The sequence below is a fragment of the Ceratotherium simum genome, chromosome 20 (assembly GCF_057802395.1).
Source record: "Ceratotherium simum simum isolate JZ-2026a chromosome 20, ASM5780239v1, whole genome shotgun sequence".
Taxonomy (NCBI): domain Eukaryota; kingdom Metazoa; phylum Chordata; class Mammalia; order Perissodactyla; family Rhinocerotidae; genus Ceratotherium; species Ceratotherium simum.
The window spans coordinates 8,941,498-8,962,680 of NC_141919.1; the positions used below are offsets into that span (position 1 = coordinate 8,941,498).

At 42.0% G+C, this 21,183-nt stretch overlaps 1 protein-coding gene and 1 long non-coding RNA gene across 5 annotated transcripts in view; one reads left to right on the plus strand and one right to left on the minus strand.

Moving 5' to 3' along the window:
- LOC147914356 (uncharacterized) overlaps positions 1-21,183 on the minus strand; it is a 1,093,764-nt gene that overhangs the window by 50,910 nt on the left and 1,021,671 nt on the right. The window lies entirely within an intron of this gene.
- RASEF (RAS and EF-hand domain containing) overlaps positions 1-21,183 on the plus strand; it is a 72,282-nt gene that overhangs the window by 21,682 nt on the left and 29,417 nt on the right. For all 4 annotated transcript variants that reach the window (XM_087444426.1, XM_087444425.1, XM_087444427.1 and 1 more), the window contains exons 2-4: positions 10,446-10,592; positions 14,109-14,199; positions 19,405-19,500. In XM_087444426.1, the coding sequence (XP_087300552.1) occupies positions 10,446-10,592; positions 14,109-14,199; positions 19,405-19,500 (334 nt within the window). The remainder of the gene's footprint in view (positions 1-10,445; positions 10,593-14,108; positions 14,200-19,404; positions 19,501-21,183) is intronic.

Sequence of the window (21,183 nt, forward strand, 5' to 3'; positions counted from 1 at the left end):
CCCAGCTTCTCTTGTCTGAGCTTAATTTGTCTTATCAGTGAGTATGCTGTTTCCTGCTCTTGAAAGAAAGGTCTTAGTTACGTTGTGTCTGGAAACGGTCAGGAAAGGAGAGATGAGCTTATCACTGATTGTCTTCTGAGATTTAGCCACATATTAGGGAGAAGTCTTTTCATCACATGGTTGTCTCCCACACTCCTAGGCGAATGCTGGAGGTAAAAAGTGCAGGTCCACTGACTCATCCTGGCTTGTTTTAAAGTTAATAACTTTAATGCATAGTTAGTACACAGTTTAATGACAGTTACTAACTGTTAATGTAACTTTTTGATTAAAAGAAAGAAAATTCTGGATAAATGCAAAAGCAGACAGGATACAGGACAAGAAGCGTAAACTGGGATTGTCCCCAGCAAACCTAGGAAGGTGGCAGATGTTGTCTAAAGGGAAATTTTGCATAGAAACTGATATGGCACTTTTTATTTTCTCCCCAACCCCTGTCTTTCTTACCAAAATAGAAATTTTCAATGAAAAATAACTATAATACATCTACTTGCGCTAACATTACTGGATTATGCCTACATTTAACTTAAAGTAAGTTGGTAGAAGAGAAATATTGGGAGAGTGAATGTGCGTTGTAAGATAAGTACTCAAGTAAAGAAGTGCATATCCTCACATCCACGTGTGCACATGCATAGCCCATTGATAATGTGATATCCATATGTGAAAAAGATCTGATGTGGACCTAGGGCGGTTGTGAACAAGGGCCAGAGTTCCTGGGTATAGAAGGATCAGGTCTGTGTTGCCCCATCCCCATTCCTATGCTCAGGGCCTTATGTTAATAGACTACAGCAGGGATCCAAGGAGGACCCATTTGGCCCTCTCCCTGTTTGTGTAAATAAAGTTTTATTGGAGCACAGCCAAGCTCATTCGTCTGTCTATTCATTAACGTCTGGCTGTTTGCATGGTACAGTGGCAGAGTTGAGTAGTTGCATCAGAGATCGTAAATATTTTCTATAGAAAATGTAGAAAAGGTGCTTTATAGAAAAAGTTTACTGACCCCTGGGCTATAAGCTTTGCAGACTGACCTTGGGCGTGACCCAATTCTCATTTTCCAGTTTCCCCTGCACTGGCACGCATAAGACAACGTTTCTGTCCTTGGGGCATCCACACCACCCCGCTTTCTTCCTTTTAGCCCTTTCCCAGAACACAACACAGAAGCAGGCAAGAGATAACCACCTACTTCTTTCCAACTCATTTGGGCAGAGGAGTCACAGATCATAACAATGGCTAACGTTTACCTATTACCTGCAGTGTGCCTCAGGCTGTCATATGTGCATCAAGAGGGGTTAATCCACGTCTATGGTGAGTCCCAACACTCACTTTGTGACTGAGGAAACTGAAGCTCAGGAGGTTGAGTATTTTGCCCTGGGTCACGAAGCCAGGGTGTGGTGAGGAAGCATTTGAATTTAGCCAGGCCATGAAACCTATCCCTGCACTATTCATTCTTCAGTGAAGAAGCCCTCACCTGTTTCAAGTGTGCCTTCCCTAAACTCTCAGCACAATGCCTCCTGCTGTTTCTGTCTTCCTCCTCCTTTGGCAAACTCCCAGTTACTAAATGTCAGTGATTTCAAATAGGAAGCAACTTGCAATTCAGAATGTTTCTAGACTTTGAATAAATCCAGTTAACATGCTCATCTTCCAGGGAGTTACCATTTTAAAACCTTTTGGGGAATGTTACCCAAATGAGTACTTAGGTAAGTAAAATATTTTTCAGGGTGATGTGAATCCGGAAGGAATTTTGCCTGCAGGAGGTGTATTTGGGCAGAGGGCCCTGGATGAGGCACTGGTGGAATACCTGGACTAGATCGTCCTCTGACCGAGCAGCCACAAAACAGCCAGGGAAAGCCCAGGTCACTGGATCAGCTTGTCTTTCCCAGTCTGCAGGGTGGTGGGACCAAGCTGAAGAGACCGTTGTTTGTTTTCCCCAGAAGGGAGAGCCGGATAACCATTATGTAACTGAGTTAATGAAGAGTGAGACCTATTGTGAGAACACAGGCCGGAATCACTTCCAGTTAGAGGCGGCCGGCCCTGGGCCAAAAGTGGGCAGAGGCACATCCTGTCTGGAAAGACAGGCTTGAACTTCAGCAAGAGAAGTAATGCTGCCCTCTTCTAGCAGCACAGCTGGATTTGGCTGTGGGAATTTATTTCCCAGTTAGTTGGGGTTTATTCTGGAAGTATTTGTATTATGTAATACAAGTACGTTTTGAAATCAGTAATTTTTACTTAACTTCTGTGGGGAAAAAGGATAAGCCTTTCCCCTTACTGACTAAATGACAGTATGTTGTGTTCAGGTCATCTAGAAAGATCAGCTAGTGTCACCTAAGTGGGAATGTACTCATTATTCTTACCCCCAAAGGGAAATAAACTATCAGAGTAAAAAAAAAAAAAAGACTATTTTTTAGAGCCGTTTAAGGTTCACGGCAAAATTAAGAGTAAGGTACTGATATTTCCTGTATACCCCCACTCCCACATGTGCACAGCCTCCCCCATTATCAACAATCCCCCCCGAGTGGCACACTTGTTACAGTTGATGAATCTATATTAACACATCATAATCACCTGAATTCCTTATTTTACATTAGGGTTCACTTTTGGTGATGTACGTTCTGTGAGTTTGGACAAATGTATAACGATGTATATCCATCATTATAGTATCATACAGAGTATTTTTACTGCCCTAAAAATTCTCTCTACTCTGCGTATTCATCCCTCTCCCTGCTCCCTTCCCACCCCTGGCAACCACTGACGTTTTTACTGTCTTCAAGTTTTGCCTTTTTCAGAATGTCATATAGTTGGAATCATACAGTATGTAGCCTTTCAGATTGGCTTCTTTCACTTACTAATAGACATTTAGTGTTCCTCCATGTCTTTTCATGGCTTGATAGCTCGTTTCTTTTTAGTGCCTAATAATATTCCATTGTCTGGATGTACCACAGTTTGTTAATCCATTCACCTACTGAAGGACATTTTGGTTGCTTCTAAGTGTTGGCAGTTATGGATAAAACTGCTTTAAACATCTATGTGCAGGTTTTGTGTAGACATATGTTTTCAACTCCTTTGAATAAAGACCAAGGAGCACCATTGCTGGATCATATGGTAAAAGAATGCTTAGTTTTGTAAGAATGTTCCAAACTATCTTTCAAAGCGGCTGTCCCATTTTGCACTCCTACCAGCCGTGTATGAGAGTTCCTGTTGTTCTACATCCGCATCAGCATTTGGTGTTGTCAGTCTTCTGGATTTTGGCCATTCAAATAGGTGTGTAGTGATATCTCATTGTTGTTTTAATTTGCATTTCCCTAATGACATATGATGTGGAGCATCTTTTCATATGCTAATTTTCGTCTGTGTTTCTTCTTTGGTGAGGTGTCTGTTAAGGTCTTTGGCTCATTTTTTAATGGAGTTGTTTGTTTTCTTATTGAAGAGTTCTTTGTATATTTTGGATAACAGTCGCTTATCAGATATGTCTTTTGCAAATATTTTTTCCCAGTCTGTGGCCTATCTTCTCGTTCTTTTGACATTGTCTTTCCCAGAGCAGTTTTTAATTTTAATGATGTCCAAGTTATCGGTTATTTCTTTCATGGATCATGGCTATGGTGGTGAGGCTCAAAGTGGGGAGGGACTCTAACAAGTCATCGCCATACCCATGGTTGTCGAGGTTTTCTCCTCTGTTACTTTCTAGGAGTTTTATAGTTTTGAGTTTTACATTTAGGTCTACAATCCATTTTGAGTTAATTTTTATGAAGGCTGTAAGGTCTATGTCTAGGTTCATTTTCTGCATGTGGATGTCTAGTTGTTTCAGCACCACTTGTTGAAAAGACTGTCTTTGCTACATTGTATTGTCTTTGCTTCTTTGTCACAGGTCAGTTAACTATTTATGAGAGTCTGCTTCTGGACTGTCTATTCTGTTCCATTCACCATTGTCTATACTATCAGATTTTAGATGTCTGTAGTTTTACACATTCTATAATAAAGGAAAGTCGAAGCTAGTGAAAACTTGTGAACTCCCACGTTTCTGGATTAAATTACAGTAGACTTAGATTTACCTTTATATCTGCAGACTTGTTTCGAGTACCTTTGCTTAATTTCTCTGCTTTAGCCAAAACTTTGTGAAGATGGGAATAGTTAAAATGCAAACTTGATCATGGCGTCTGTTCCTTTAGACCTGCCAGTGTCTTCCTGCCCTCTCGCCCTGTGTCTTCACTGTGCTTTCCAGCCCTGTGAAGTCATCTGGCTCCTGCTCACTTTTCCCCCATCAGATGCCACTGTTCCCTCCCCACTTTGAGCCTCACCAATTTCTTCCAGTTACGGGAACTGCTGACCTCTCCCTGGTCCCCAAGCCCCTTAGCCTGTGGTTGTTCGTTGCTGGGACAGGGCACCCCCCCTTTCCTTACTTTCTGCCTGGTTGACGTCCATTCATCCTTCAGCTTATCCCCCAGGGCTTGGTCGTGTTCGCCTGCTTTGTGCTGTCAGCTCCTCTTGTACTTAATCTTCATGGTGAGCCTAATGCGGGAAGGAACTCAATCTGTTTCTTATCATTTGATTTCCAGGATCTAACATGGTGCCCCTTTGATGGCACGGAGGTTTAATTTCTCACGCTCAGATCATAGGGTGATCACGTCAGTGTTATTGTGGCAGTCCTAGTGTAGAAGGAGGTAGACATTGGCGTTGAATACTGGTTGCTTTTGTTCACAGAAAACCATTTAGGGTTTTAGATTTATACAACTTATAGTTTGAATGAGTAGGTTTGCTCTGTATTTTAATGCTTAAAGCAGCGTGTCTTGGAATCGAAAAGCCAATTTTCCTGAGACCCTTTCTGGGTCACGGTGTTCCTTAGGGTGGAGTGATGGTCTGCACTTGACCATTTCCCAGGGATGTCCTGAGGCCTGAGGAGTCCAGGCATTCTAAATACCAGCCTTACTACATGACACATACAGAAACAGAGATGTATATGTGCTCTTCTAAGTAAAATGTTAATCTTATGAAAAAGTGTGATCTTTTAAAATTTTTACACACCTTAAGTGTACCTCTTTTGTTTCTTCTAAGTTCATATAATATCCCTGTCAGCTTCAGTGGGAATATTTGCAATCTAAAATGTTTATTTCCCAGAGATCATTTTAAAACTTTAAGTTGTGAATTTTTATCAGTAATTAGCCATTACCACTGACTTTCATACAAATCATTTTGTAATTTATTGAACAAGTAGATGAGTAGGCTCAGATTTTAAGCATCTAAAACTGGATCGTAATTCTGGGTGCATTTTTCTCTGATTGAGTTTCATTTGATCTCTTTTCTTCAGGCATAAATTAGATTATTTTTAGTATGACAGGCTCTCAGCACAGAAGTAGAGACTGTTCTCTCTTGGCTGACTCACGCATACGACTTGACCCTTCACCTTTACCTGGTCTTTGTCAAGTACACCTGTAAACAGATCTACATGGTATTTGTGAATCCAAGTGTTAACTGCCTTAGATGAGGCCCTGGGATTAATGAATTAAGAGTGCTTCAACCATTGTCACTAGCAGGCACCTTCTCAGCACTCACATGCGCCACACCGGGTCAGAAAACAGGGCTGTGTGAGCACTGTGCAGCCTCTGCTTGTTGAAGCTTTGACATCAGGAGCGAGGACACCGGGGGAGGCCAGTCACTACTGCACTCTCAACAGTGGAACAGAAGTTTGTCTTGGCACCAAGTCTGTTGAGCTGAAGAATCTGCAGGTGTTTAGCTGCCTGTGCAAGGCAGGGCATTTAAATCTTACATAGAGGGACCAGGTGTGCTCTCTTGTTACGATAAAGTATGTTTTGGTTTTGTGTTTTTTCCATCAGGTGTCAAAATCCAGTGCGTTATGTTGCCATCTCTTGGCATAATCTGGATGGTTCTCTGCTTTCACCGATACAAACCACATGAAGCACACAGGCAGATGGGGGCAGGGAGAAGGTGGGAGTGTGTCTCACTGTCTGCAATGATGCTTTCCCCCAAAATAGCTTTAGGTAAATAGCATTTTATAAAGTTATTTCATTTTAATCTTAGTCATGCCTTCATTCTTTAAAGGAGTCCCTTTGTAATATGAACAATCCTTGTAGCAATAATACATATCATCCTCCAAAGTAATTTTTTAAAAATCCTGGTACATCAAATTTCCTAAATGAAGGTATGCACTTGGGACCCCTGAAAAACCACTTCAGCGCTTACTTTTGGTGTGAAGGGCTAGTCCCTCCATGGAGAGCTGGGCTCTGCAGCCAGAAGGGCTGAGTTAGAATTCTGGCTCTGCTACCTAATGGTGCTTACCTCCGTCTGCCTCAGGTTCCTCTGTGGTACATAGGATCCCAGTAATAACTTCTTCCTGGAGCTGTCCTGAGGATTAAGTGGACACTACATGTAAATGTTGGAGTCACTGCCGGGACTGCATGTGTCAGTGCTTAATGAATGTCTGCTTCAGTATGGAAATGCTTCAGAATAGTCTCTCGTTTCCTTGGAAGACAGGGGGTGGTGGTGGTAAAGACTGACCCTAGTCATAGAAGTTTTATTACTTAGTTAATATGAAGCCATCAAGGAAGGAGGTGAGGATGTAATTTAATCTGGGAGAGGTTGATAAAAAAAAAAACGAATAAGAAGCTATGATGGCAACTTTTTAAGCTCAAGCTGACTGTAACAAAGAACTTCCAAGTCTTACAAAATGGCTTTACAAAATACAAACTTACATCTTTCTCCTGTGTCGGGCAGGTTGATGTGGTCAGGCAGCCCTCCTGGGCAGTTTCCTTCCCTCTGGTCATTCAGGGATCCAGGCATGTCTCTTCCTGTGGCTTTGCCGTGGTGGAGCTCTTCACTTCAGCTGTTGAGGGTGAGGAAGCAAGAAGGAGGCGGCAGAGAAGGAGAGGGGAGAGAGAGAGACTGAATGAGAATGAATACAAGCTGAAGACCTTACAGATTTTAGAGGTCAAGCATGGAAGTGGCGGACACATCATTTCTGCTCCCATTCCATTGGCCAGAACTGGTCACATGGCTCCAACCTGCCTGCCTGGGTTCTGGGAAGTCAGGTCTTCCTGTGTGCCCCGTAATGAGGCAGGATAGGTGCATATCCAGGTAGTGGCACAACAATTACGACATTTTCTGTAATTAATCTATGTGTACCCTTCACTATAAACTATTCCTAAAATTCCGTATAATGCCAGGACCAGCCAAGGACACAAGAGAATTTCCAAATCATTATGTTTCTTATTTTAGAAATTTGCAGCAAGTCAGGGAATCTACTGAGACATCCACTTGTGAACATTTTCTTGTTATGCAGTTACCCAATAAACAAGGACTCAAGGTGACAGTGTCTTACTGGCCATCCCTGACAGGCAGGTTCCTATTAACGAGAAAGTTTTTATGCTTCGTATCCTGCTGGTGGTCAAGTAAATGACAAAAGGCAAAGATGTTAATGATCCTGTTGTGCATTGGAATTACATGGGACAAGCTAAGAGTAGAGGTTTGTTTTTTTAACCCTGCTCTGTTATAAATGTGGCACACTCCTGCAACCAGTATTTGTACTCAGTTCTGATGGGAAGGATGATGACCGTTCCTGTGTCTTATATCATCAAATAAAGTGACTGACTTCTACAGGTTTATTAATATTTCACTTGAGCAGTTATTTGAATCATAATTGGCCTCTGCAAAGATCGAGCAATTTATTTATGAGAGCAAACCTGGGAGAGTTTACAGCCACATGGACACACCTTGGGGCCATGCTTAACCAAGCTTCCGGGTTAATATAAACCTCACGTTTTGCAGTATTTCATAGTTCTACGGATTGATTTTGAATCCCATTTCTTCTGCCAAGGTTCAGCTGTTTAACACACCTGAGAAGTAATATAATGTAATGGTTGATCACGTGGTCTCCAGCATCAGGCTGAGGTGGAATCCCAGCTCTGCCGCTCAGTCGCTGTGTGACCTTTGGCACTGTATTTATTTGCTATGGTGACCTAGGTATTTGTGGTAACGAGTACCAGACTGGGTGGTTTAAACAACAGAAATTTATCTTCTCGTAATTCTGGAGGCTAGAAGTCAGATCAAGGTATCACTAAGATTGGTTTCTTCTCAGGCCTCCTCCTTGGGTTGTAGATGGCCGCCTTCCTGTACCTTCACATGGTCCACCCCCTGTGCATGTCTGTGTCCAAATTTCCTCTTCTTATAAGGATGCTAATCCTATTGGATTAAGGCCCTCCCTAATGACCTCATTTTGACTTAATTACCTCTTTAAAAACCCCATCTCCAAATACAGTCACATTCTGAGGTACTAGGGGTTAGGATTTCAACATACAAATTTTGAGGGATACAGTTCGGCCCATAACAGGCCCCTGGCTGATCTGCAAAATGGATTAATAAAAGTGCTTTATAGCATTGTTGAGGGTATTCAAAGATATGATGCATACAAATTGCTTAGCATAATACCTGATGCATAGTGAGCACTCACTAAATAGAACTATTTTTATTAGAATCATAAATCTTATTATATCTAGCTATGTCATCTATCCCAATTGGGAGATGGCTGTATGCATAGCCTTTCAATTATTGAGGCCTGGGATTATCGTAGCCTTTCTCGTGTACTTCTAGTATTGTAAGAGGCTGCTTTCAAGAGGGTAACAGGGCAGAAGCCCAGGGGTTGTTGATCGAGTGGATGGGTATGAATTTTGTGCTAGGATTTCTGAGTAGTCTTCATTGGCTGTCCCTCTGGTGTCAGTAGGCACCATAGAAGGCTGTGAGACACAGACGTCTTGGTTCCTGTAGTGAGTGACCTGCCCAAATGTTTTTACCAGAGCTCAAGAAGCACCGGAAGAAGAGCAATCTCTCTATGTCAGAAGACATAGGGCAGAAGACAGAAGGGCTTTTCACATTGTCAGGGGAGTAACTATAAAATCATAATAGTAGATCACTGAATTATCCAGACACTATGGATGATTTTTAAGTAATGTAGCATGTGAAAGCAGTTAGCTTTCCTGTGATTGTTAGTTATACCAAACACTTCTAGACTTGGTGAGACTTGATAGAATTATATAATGCTGATATTATGGTGAGTTAGCATCTCAGGCCCAAATAAGTGCCTGTTATCTAAATTCCTGGCATTTCTTCTTTCAACTGGCATAATGCTCTCTGTTTTAAAAAGTACTGCTACGGTCACAACACAGTCACAGCTTGTGTTAACTCTTAGCAAGGCTGCCCCTAGGGTCAGAGGAAGGAAGACCAGATTGCACGGGCTCTGATGGAGTAAGCTGTCCAGGGAGGACAGTTTGTGGCCCGTCGACCTAGGGAAGCTTTGGACGCGGCGGGGGAGTCACATGGTTGTTACATCCCACACACAGCAGTGTGCAGTGATGGCGGATGAGTTCTCCAGGCACACTCTTCAGAGATCGTGCCAGATTCCGTTTAGCACACCAGCTCCTGAACTTGAGTCAAGGGCACCATTAGCCAGCTACCAGTCTTATCAGTTTTTCTTTTGAGATGACTCTGAAATATTTGTCTTTTAATAAAATCATTAAATAACAAGTCTGAGGATTGTCACATATAAATACTTGCAAAGATATAAATTTATATGAAGTAATTTTTGACTGTAAAATAGTAGGTATGTACTCTTATGATCATAAAAGCTGAAATAACATCCTTATTAGGGAATGATGGAATATAGAATTAAGTAATTGGTTTAATGTTAGTTAACTTTTTTTCTGTAAATCTATTTACCTTTCTATAAAAGCAAAAAAGAGGGGCCGGCCCTGTGGCGTAGCAGTTAAGTGCGCACGCTCTGCTGCTGGTGGCCCGGTTCGGATCCTGGGTGCACACCAACGCACCTCTTGTCAGGCCATGCTGTGGCAGCATCCCATATAAAGTGGAGGAAGATAGGCACAGATGTTAGCCCAGGGCCAGTCTTCCTCAGCAAAAAGAGGAGGATTGGCATGGATGTTAGCTCAGGGCTGATCTTCCTCCCCCCGCCCCCCCAAAAAAAGAAAGAAAGAAACACAGCAGTGACAAAGAAAAAATCTTTCCCTATGAATCCCTCCTTATGTGTTTCCACTGCCCTCCTGGGCCAACATCTTCTAATATTAAATCATCACATTTACACCTTATAAAAATCACATTGTACAACCTAAATATATACGATTTTTATCAGTCATACCCCAATAAAGCTGAAAAAAAAAATAAAGTTGCTATTCTATTGTAAAAAAAATAATATGGAGAATAATGCAATAGGATCTCTCTGACTGCTGTCTTCCCTCCATTCTGGCCATTCTATTATTGCTACTTTTTTCTTCCTTGGTTCTTTACTTATGGGTCTCTTTCCTAAAAGTATTCTGAAAATTTGCCTTTTTGTTTTTTTACTTGATTTAATTTAATTTAATTATTATTATTCTTTTTGGCAGGAAAGAACAAGTTAGTACCTTGTATCAAAACATCAACCTTGTGGAGCCCAGACTGATTCAGCCATACGAACACGTTATAAAGAACTTCATTCGTGAGATCAGACTTCAAAGCACAGAAATGGAAAACCTGGCCATTGCAGTGAAGAGGTATTGAAGTCCTTCCTTTCGTGGGATCCTTTAACCGGCTCTCTGACCCCGGTGCACATGGACTGAACTGCACTGTCACATTATACTATGGGAGGACTTCCTGATCCTCAGGAGTCTGGAGCTTTCTAAATTAAGCCAGCATGAGGTTAAGTTGAGTCAGGCAGTACTTCATGGGGTCAGCCAGCAATCCATCAGCAGGTCACTGTGATCCTATCATATAAACTCTTCAAGGCCAATGCTTCCATACAGAACAGTTCAAAGAGATTTGTTATCTTCTATGTAGCCACTTGAAACATAAGGGAGACTTTTCATCCAGAGAGGCAGACAGGGCTCCATTTGAAGCCTGGCCTTGTCACTGACAGGCGTGTGACTTTGGGCAGGTTACTTAATCTCCCAGAGACTCAACTTCTGCATCTGCAAAGTGAGGCTGTAAACATTTATATCCTCAGGGTGTTGAGACTTAATAGATGACGTCATGGGTGAAGCCCCTCGCCCTGGGCCCACCACGTGGCGGGTGCTCGGTGGTGCTGCTTTCCTTCTCTCTGGGCTGCCTCACCCAGCCGGAACTGAAAGCCTAACAGCTGTTAAGCCCTTCCTGTCACACAGACAGTTTGTGACAAGCCAGAGCAGGCTTACATGGGATATTTACTGGTTTTAACAGCAGCCCAGTACCAAAGAAGAATTATGTGTTGCAATCCAAGTACCAGCCTCTTTACTCCCTGGGCGGATCACAGTCCTTTGGCATATATTGGGAAAGAGGGCAGTTTGTCACAATTCCTGGGTGTTCTGCCCCATGGATGCTTCTCACTGCCACGTGCTCCACCAGCAGCTCTGAGCGTGCTGCACACCCCGCTGGTCTCTACCTATAACTTGTAAACGGCCCCTTTGTAGGATGCCCCCTGTCTGCCTGGGGGCAGGCAAGGGCTGCTCCTCTGTCTCTTTGTTCTTTCCTTCAGTATTGATGAAACTATCTAGTTGACCCTTTGGAGTAACTGAAGGGAAATAAACGTAGAAGAGAAAATGTTTTAAAATAGTGATGCTAAATAGGACTTTTTTTTTTTTAATAGTCCTAGAGTAATGCAAGAGTTGAACTCTTCACGAGGGGTTTCTTATGGACATTTTCAGTTCCTGACTGCGATCTTTTCCCTCAAGTTTGACTGGTAGGGGCTTTCAATAGGATAATAGAGTGGCCCTCAGAACTCCAAATTCTGTAGAGCATTGTGGAGTATGGATCAGAGCCCCAGAGTTGGCTTCCCCTGAGGGGTGACTAGCAGACGTGCATATTGAGTCTTCAGAGTGTCCAGTAAATATCCGTTAAAACAGACTCCCATGTACACACACACGTACACATACACAGACCCACACAAAGATGTGAGGGACACATACACACACCCATACATGACCTCTAAGGATAGTACCATGTAATCCCAGAAGGGAAGAAAAGAATGGTGTTCTTTATGTTCTTGTGACCAGTGGGGCTGCTCTCCCACTGTGGAGTGAGTGCGTCACATTATGTTGAGCCGTTAGTGCTTCTCTTCTCGTCCCGTCTGTGCTCTCTGGGTGGGATCCAAAGTCAGGCTGTGTCCTGAGCCTGGGCCATCAGAGACCTGGCTGCATCGTTTAAATGACTACTATGAACATTCCCGTACTTTCTTAGGTAAGGACCATCCGTCTTCACCTCTATTTTTGATTGGGGGAGGGTCTCTGCGCTTTGTGCTCTGCACTTGGAACTGAAGATTGGGTTCCCAGTGTCCTGGTAGGAGCCCTGGACTAGGTTACAGTGGACATTCCCAATGCACCAGACATTTTCCTAGCAATTAGGAATTGCTGGGGCAAACACAGTGTTGTTATAGACTACCCTGATTTACCAAAAAAATCCAAAGTTGCTCAGAAGTGAGAAAGGCAAGAGGAACACACTCAGGAGCAGTCCCAGAAGCCCAAGTGTTTGGGAGTGGGTGTCTCGAAGGAATGGCTGGAAAAAGTGGTCATAACAAAGGGAGAAAGGATATGTGGCTAAGCTAATTACAATTCCAGAGTTGACCAAAAAAAAAAAAAAATCAAAACAAAGTTACTCTGGAGATACATAATTCTTAGACTTTAAATAGCAAGTATTTACAAACAAAGTAGAATTAGCTGACTTTCCAAACTTGGTTTAACATAACCTTGGGCAGGCCATAAGGTGAAGACAAAGTAAACAAGAGCAGAAAATTGTAGTAGATCACTCAAAATTTTACTTTGGGGTCTTCCCCCCACCCCTCAATGTTTGTTTGGCGCACTATGTAGAAATTAAACTGATGCCAGAGCAGTTGTGTTTCGAGGGAGCAAATAAGTTGATAGCAGGTGGGACGGTGTAGCGGAAGCCCATCAAAGTGGAAAACAGGGGCCGGCCCTGTGGCTTGGTGGTTAAGTGCACGCACTGCGATGCTGGTGGCCCGGGTTCGGATCCCGGGTGCGCATCGAGGCACCACTTCTCCGTTCATCCTGAGGCCGAGTCCCACATACAGCAACTGGAAGGATGCGCAGCTACGACATACAACTACCCACTGGGGCTTTGGGGGGAAAAAATAAAATAAATAAAATCTTTAAAAAAAAAAAAAAAAAAAAAAAGTGGAAAACAGGAGGTCTTGTATTTAGGTCTTGTTCTCTCCTTGTTACCAGCATGTCAGTGGTTGGGTGAATTGACTCTAAATTTCATAGTGTCTGCTTTCAGGTCACTTATAATCTAGTTGAGGAGGCAAGACATATGCATGTGCAAATTCAGATAATTAGACATATAGCTGAGAGAGAACAGAAAATAAGTTTTTAGGGTTTAATCAGAAGCCTCATCCCCTGTGAAGGGACAGATAGCTCCATACTAGACAATCGCTAAATAAAATGATCCTGGAACTCTTCTCAACGCAATTTTCCTATTTTTAACTTTCTGGCAAATCAATATGCTCTGCCTCCGTAGATGTGATTTATTGATTATATTAGTAAAAGAAAGAGAATTTTTCTAGGGGTTAACCAGGTCTACATTCTAGAACTTTTGGGAACTGGTTAGAAATAATTGTTGACATGCCTTATTTTTTTTTCCTTCTAACCATAGCATATAACATTGCGCGTTTCGTATAATACAGTTTCAAAATTATGTCTAGCCATCTCTTTGCCATGGAATTCCTTTTTTTTTCTGTTTAAGGTTGTGGCTCAGTCATGGCAGCAAAAAGGATTTTCAGAATTTATTGAGAGCCTCTCAACAATTTGGTATCTTTATCTTTTCTTGGCCACAATCTAGTTTAATACAATTTTACCTAATCTACTCCATTTATTTAATATCTTGTCTTAATGTCCTTTTACACCCGAATGGTCAAATTGCCAATCTCATTTTATTATGTGAAAGGAACGGGGAATATTATTTTAAATGGTGTGTTTCTCCTCATCTGTAAAATAGAGGGCTTGAAATAGATGAGGTCGAAGTTTTCTCTTCCTGTTACAAGTCCAAGAGTATAATGAAAAGGTGTGCGTCCTCTTGAATTTCAGAGCCCAGGACAAGGCAGCCATTCAGTTGAGTGAGATGGAAGAGGAAATGGATCAGAGGATTCAGGCTGCAGAACACAAGACGCGAAAAGATGTGAGTTTGTGGGATTGGCCCTGTCGCGACGAATCCTTATGGAGCACCATTTATGGGCTGGGCACTGGCCGTCCTCTGGGTGCAGCAAGGCCAGGCTCCCGCAAGGACTGTCAACTAAGGCATGTTTAGTGGTGGTGGTTTTTGAGGCGTAGGGTTAGGGGAGAGAGATGATAAACAAGTAATCAAATAAATAAAGCGGATAATTTCAAATAGTGACAAGTGCCATGAAGAAACAGTGTGTGTGATGGACAGCGACTGGGCGAGGAGCTGCTTCAGGTTGGAAGGTCAGGGGCCTCTCTGTGGAGGTGACATGAGAGCTGAGGCCTGAGGGAGAGGAGAGTGGCTCGACTTTTACATACCGCTGTCTCGATGCCAACCTGAAATCTAGATTACAGTGGAATTGAAATTCTCTCTGCAAATGTTGGTTTTATAGTAGAATATATTTTATTCATCATTATAGGAACTCTTAGAGTTGAAAGTTGGATGCTACCTTCAGTGATTTCCATAGAAGAATAATTATCTTTTTCCTTATAAAATATTTTTGGGTGATTAATGTTTAGTGAAAACAGAAAATAGACGTACTTTTTGAGTAGCTCATGTTAGGATGAACATTCCATTTTTTTTCTATTCGTTTGCCCTGTTGACTCTGAGAGGCAGCACGGTGGAGCGAGAAGAGCCTGGGTGTAGGCATCCCATAGCCCTTAGTTTGCCTCCTGGCTCTGCCCTTGTCTGGGTTGGGTGGCAGTAGTGGGAAAGCAACCTCCCCTCTAAGCCTTTGAATGGGATAACGCCACCTACCTGCTTTAACGGATGATCTGCATGGAGTGCCTAGTGCAGGGCCTGAGGCATGGGGGCTGCACCGTGGCTGTGCCGTCCTGCTCTTTTCTGTTGCTCTGTGTACTTGGTGTCTTTTCAGATTCTTCACCTTAAACGGTTTTACCACATATGTGGCTTCGGGTCTCTTTGTTGTCTTATCTCTTAATAAGTTGAATAACTGTTTGGATGTCACATTCCACAGAGTGAATGGTTCCAAGTCCATGGTCTAGTCTTAATGCAATGGCTATCCCGTTCTTCTGCTCGCACTTTATTTTTTGTAGTCTAGAAACAGTAAAGTCGTACTTTTTCTGCCTTTTTTTCTCTCCATCCATTTAATCTGTGCACTCCTTCATTCATCAAACACTTACCAAGCACGTGTATTATGCTGTCGTCAAATCTCATTGCTTCTTCCAGCTAAGTACTTCCCAAATTTGTTACTGGTAATGAAGACTTTACACCTTCATGTTTTGTTAATGATACCCTCTTGCGTCCAGTACAAGGGTGGCCAATGTGTGGCATCCACAGCATCATTTCTGTATTCCACAGCGAGGGCATCCGTGGCTAGTCAGTCGCTGCGCAGATGTGGTCTCTGAGACCTCAGCACACCACTGCCGAGTGAGCAGCTTTGGCACTGGGATGACACCTGTTTGCCAGTCCATCCTTGTCTCCAGCTCACACCCTTCTAAACATTGTCTCTCTGGAACCAGACATCCAGGCTAATTGAAGATTTTCCCTAACTTCCCTGCAGTAAGCATGACTCACCTCGGCTCCCCATAGTTCTTCACCTTGCAGCTCTGGCCTGGCTCACTGCTCTGCTTTCTCCCCAGCTGTCTTCTTTGCCTTAATAACTGTTGCCCCACTCCTTTCCACTTTCCGAAGTTCATCAAAGCTCAGAGAAAGTCTCCCTTTCTCCTTGATGCCCTTCCCTAGTCCTCTAGCCATATTCACCTCTTCCTCACTTGAGTCTTGTGACACATATAGGGTATATTCCATTGTATCAGTTAGGTTTTTGTAATATATTGTAACAGCTTTGTTGAGGTATAATTGGCATGCAAGAAAATGCACATATCTAAAGTGTAGAATGTGGTAAGATTGGATATATGTGTATACCATGAGGCCATCACCACAATCAAGGGAATGAGTATAAGTTTCCTCACTCCCTTTTGTTATGCCCTTCTTCTTTGCCCCTCCCTGTCAGGTAACCGTTGTATATCTTCTTTGGTGAAGTCTCTATTAAACTCTTTTGCTCATTTTTAAAATTAGGTTGTCTGTTTTCTTATTGTTGAGTGTCGAGAGTTCTTTATATGTTCTGATCTATAAAATTTTCTCTCAGACTGTGACTTGTCTTTTCGTTCTCCTAACAATGTCTTTTGAAGTGTAGAAATTTATTTTAATGAAGTCCAATTTGTCAGTTTTTTCTTTCATAAATCATGCTTTTGGTATTTAAGAAATCTTTGCTTAACTCAAGGTCACAAAGATTTTCTCCTTTGTTTTCTTCTATAAGTTTTACTGTTTTAGGTTTTACATTTAGGATCCATTTTACTAGGATCGATTTTGCAAGGTAGGGATCACAGTTCATATTTTTTTGCATGTGATATCCAATTGTTCTAACACTGTTTGTTGAAAAGACTTACCTGTTCTCCACTGAATTGCCTCTGCACTCTGTCCAAAATCAGCTTACTGTATTTGTGTAGGTTTATTTCTAGGCTCTCCATTCTGGTCAGTTGATTGATTTGTCTGTCTTTATGCCAGTATTACATTGTCTTGATGACTGTTGCTTTATAGTAAGTCTTGAAAGCAACTAGTATTAGTTCTTCAACTTTATTCTTCTTCAAAGTTGTCTTGGCTATTTTAGGTCCTTTAAGTTCCATAAAATCAGCTTGTCAATTTCTAAAAAAACAAAAAATTACACACACACACACACACACACACACACACACTTGCTGGAAGTTTGACTGGACTTCTTTGCATCTGTAGATCACTTTGGGGAGAATTGGCATCTTAATAATGTTGAATACTCCGATCCACAAATGTGATGTATTCTCCATTTATTTAGGTCTTCTTTAATTTCTCTTAGCAATATTTTATATAATTCAATATATAGATCTTATATATCTTTTCTCAGATTTATTCCTAAGTATTTGATATTTTAAGGCTACTCCAAACAGTGTTATTAAAAATTTCACTTTCTGATTGTTCGTTGTGAATATATAGAAACATGTGGTTTTTGTATATTGGTCTTTTACCTTGTAGCATTGTTTACATTGTTTGCACTCAGAAGCTTTTTGGGTAGATTCCATCAGATTTTCTATGTAGATGGTTGTGGATCTATGAATAAAGACAGTTTTACTTCTCTTTCTGATCTGATGATAATTTTATTTATTTTTCTTTCTTTATTGTACGATTAGAAGAAGGAAAGCAGGCATGAGAATGAGAGCAGGCATCCTTGTCTACATGAAGTGTGGTGTTAGTGGCATGTTGTTCGTGGACGCCCTTTATTAAATTGAGCATGTTCCTCTGTTCCTCGTTTGTTGAGACTTGTTGTTGTTTTCATAAGAAATGGATGTTGGATTTTGTCAAATGCTTTTTCTGTCTATTGAAATGATCATGTGTTTTTTTTTCTTTTTTAGAATATTAATATGTTGAAATACATTGATTGAGTTTTGAGTGTCAAAACAAACTTGCACTCTTGGGATAAACCTGACTTGGTAATGACATAGTATTCTTTTTATGTATTGTTGAATTCACTTGTTAAATTTTGTTTATCATTTTTGCATCCATGCTCATTAATGATACTGGCTTATAGTTTTCTTTTAATGTCTTTGGGTTTTGTGTCAGGCGAGTGCTGGTCTCAGAGAAGGAGTTGGGAAGTGTTCTCTCCATCTCAGTGTTCGGGAAGTTAGTGATGAGTTGGTCTGAACCACCCTTTCGCACCCACATTGCTGTGATGACCTCCTGTCTGATCTCCTGGCGTCTACCTGTTGCAGGTTGGGAATGGAATAAGCTAGATAGTGATAATTTCCTTTATTGAGCTCTGAATAAAATATTTTTAAACCAGAAAAGTTGTTATGTTTGGGGTTGTGGCCATGGATTTAGTGAAGCGAGTTGCTGAATGGCATCCAAGTCCGTTTTGATGCCAGGAGGGCTGCCCACACTAACACCTCATGTGAGGCCTCACTGTCTTGATCCACCTGCGAAGGGGGCAACACTCGATGCCTCCTCACCTGTAAAGCTGGAGGAAGTCAAGATACTCGCTTGTAAAAAGGTTACCATGAGTGAAATGCTGCTCTCCTCCTAAGCATTTTCTCTAAGCATAGATTATTTAATTTACATGGAGTATCTAATTTATGTGGATTATTTAATTTACTTAGATAATTTAATGTAATCCTCACAATACTCCATTAAGGAAATGGAGGCACCAAGGAGTTAAGTCAGTTGTCCCCGCTGGGCAGTCAGTCAGTGGGCAGGAAGACTCTAATGCAGGCAGGTGTTCAGATGTGGGTCATGCCACCTCTGCAGAGAGGAACTGCCTACCCCCGTCTAACTCGCTTCCTGTCACATCTCCCTGTTTTGTCTTCTTAGTGTCACTTCCTGCAATCACCTCTGTTTTCTGTGCCCACCACCAGGATGCACGAGAGCATCTGTTTGTCTGCACTGCTCCTGCTCTGTTCCCCTGTGCCTAGAGCCATGCTTGATATATAGCAGGCTGTCAGCAGATACTCGTACACTCAGTTTCACCAGTTATGAACAGAAAACTTTATTTGAATACTGAACATAGGATGTAAAATTCCCTAATTTGTTAAGAGGAAAAGGAAACTTGAAGATGTTCGGGCTCATGGGAGCTTCAGCCTCTGACCTCCTGGGGGGCCCTTTTGCCCTTCTCTGCTCCAGGGAGGACACCTTTGAGAAGTACCAGCCTATGGGGAGGCAGTTGGCATAGAAATTTGCAGGTGATATGATTTGAATTTAGATAAGGCACAAGCTCTTGGAAGAAACAGTAAACCCACCAGGCCTTCCCGAGTCCTGATGATGTGACAGGATTCAAGGACGCGCTGGGGCCCTTGGCTGTGCCATATCTTTTAATTAATGACAGCAGTAATTAATTAAACTAGTTATGTGATGTGATGAGGCCTCTATCACATGTGAGTAATAGTCTTAGAGGTGTCCTTCCAGGTGATGTGTGGATGGAGGTTGTGGATCCGCAGTTCGTTCACTCTTGTAGGTTTCAGTTCCAGAAGTGCTGTGCATCTAAGTCATCGGGTTCACTTCCACCATCCTTCTCCCTGTGGAGGAGACTTGGTTTCAGCCTTAATTTGACACAAAACATTTCTCACCTATGGGTTTTTGAAGAACCTATTTAAATCAACAAAATGGTTTTTTTTCTTTTAGGAAAAACGCAAAGCTGAGGAAGCCCTCAGTGACCTCAGACGTCAGTATGAAACAGAAGTAGGAGATCTACAGGTCACGATAAAGAAACTCAAAAAGGTAGGTTTGTGGCAGCCAGACTTTTAGGAATAGCCTCAGGATGTCAGTGTGTCTAGGCTATTAGCGACTAAAATATTCAGAATCATGCTGGAGCAGTAGGTGGAATCAGATTTCAGAGTCAAATTGGAATACTTAGAAGGACTTTTTTTTTAAGGGCGCCTGATTTCCTTCTCTGTTTCCAGGGGAAACCTGTCTTTTGCGTAGACCTAATAAATGTATCTGATCCCTTGAACAGTTGTCCATCAAACTCCAGGTTTCTTTCCTCAGTCTTCACCAGCCAAGTGCCCTCGATTCCCACGTGTCCAGTGGACTGTCTTCTCATGACAGTAGGGTGACCGTCTTTCCTGATCGTGTGTGCCCTATATCCCTACCCCCAGCTTACTGCAAGGTGTGTGGTAGGTATTCAGTGAATATTCATTGAATGAAATGAGTATTCCTCTTCTATATAGAAAGTTCCAGATTAGGGGACCCCTGATCATCAAGAGGTGGGGGAGGACGTGTTGAAGTGTGAGCACAGGTGTGATTGGGTTTTGGCCTTTGCCGTATTTGGTTTCTGATGAGTAGGGTCCATTTCACTCAGTGGTGTGCTGGTCGATGTTTAACAACTGGCTCTGGTGGCAGGAGGAGGGAGAGGGAGGGATTTATAGCATGTGCCAGTTTCTGTGGTGTAAATACTCCCACCATGACCGATTTCAAGCCACCAAGTTGACATCACTAAATGCAGAGTTTGGGAAGAGATGCTTAAAATAGGTTCTCACCTGCCAGTGCAGGTTTTCTCCAGCACAGTACTGGATCCACGTCTTGCATGTGGATTGTCTCCACGCTAATGGAGATATCTTGGTTAAAATGAAAAAGGATACTTAAAAAACAATTATTGGGGCTGGCCCCCTGGCGTAGTGGTTAAATCCGGAGCACTCCGCTTCAGCAGCCTGGGTTCACAGGTTCAGATCTCTGGCATGGACCTACACCACTCGTCAAACCATGTTGTGGCGGTGACCCACATACAAAGTAGAGGAGGATTGGCAACAGATGTTAGCTCAGAGCGAATCTTCCTCACCAAAAAAAAAAAAAAAAAAAAAAAAAAATCCCGGAAAGTGGCATTGTGAATTTGGGCATGTCACTTTGTTTCTCTGGTTTGTTCATATGATAACCTTTAATGCTCCCTTCAGTGTTTATATTCAGTGAGATTAAGTGACAATTAACTGTATTTTGTAGGCTGTTGCAATTTAAGCCTCTGGAATTATTAAGAATTTTCCCCAATAGCCTTCTTGGAAAATTATTATCAGTGTCAACCTTTTGTCTAATTTCCAAAGGTCGTTAAACCATACATATGATGCTTGTATTACAGAATCTGAATAGACCAGTCCCTTGTTTATGCCAGAGTCAGATTCTCCTAGTCAGTGTCCTCACTTATTTCCATGTCTTCCCAAATCTTTAGACTAAGAGAAAATATGCAAGAAAGGACACAGAGTTTCTTGTCCTGATACAGCATATGATGAAGACCAACAGGACTGAACAGTGAGAGTTAGGCATGATGAGACCTGAGTCTTTATTGAGACTGTGCCAATCTCTGCCTATAACACCTGGGACAATCGGCTTCATCTCTTTGATCTTTAGTTTCTCATCTGTAAAATGGGGTTAATAATTAATTGTCCTGCCTAACCATAATAACTGGTATTTTAT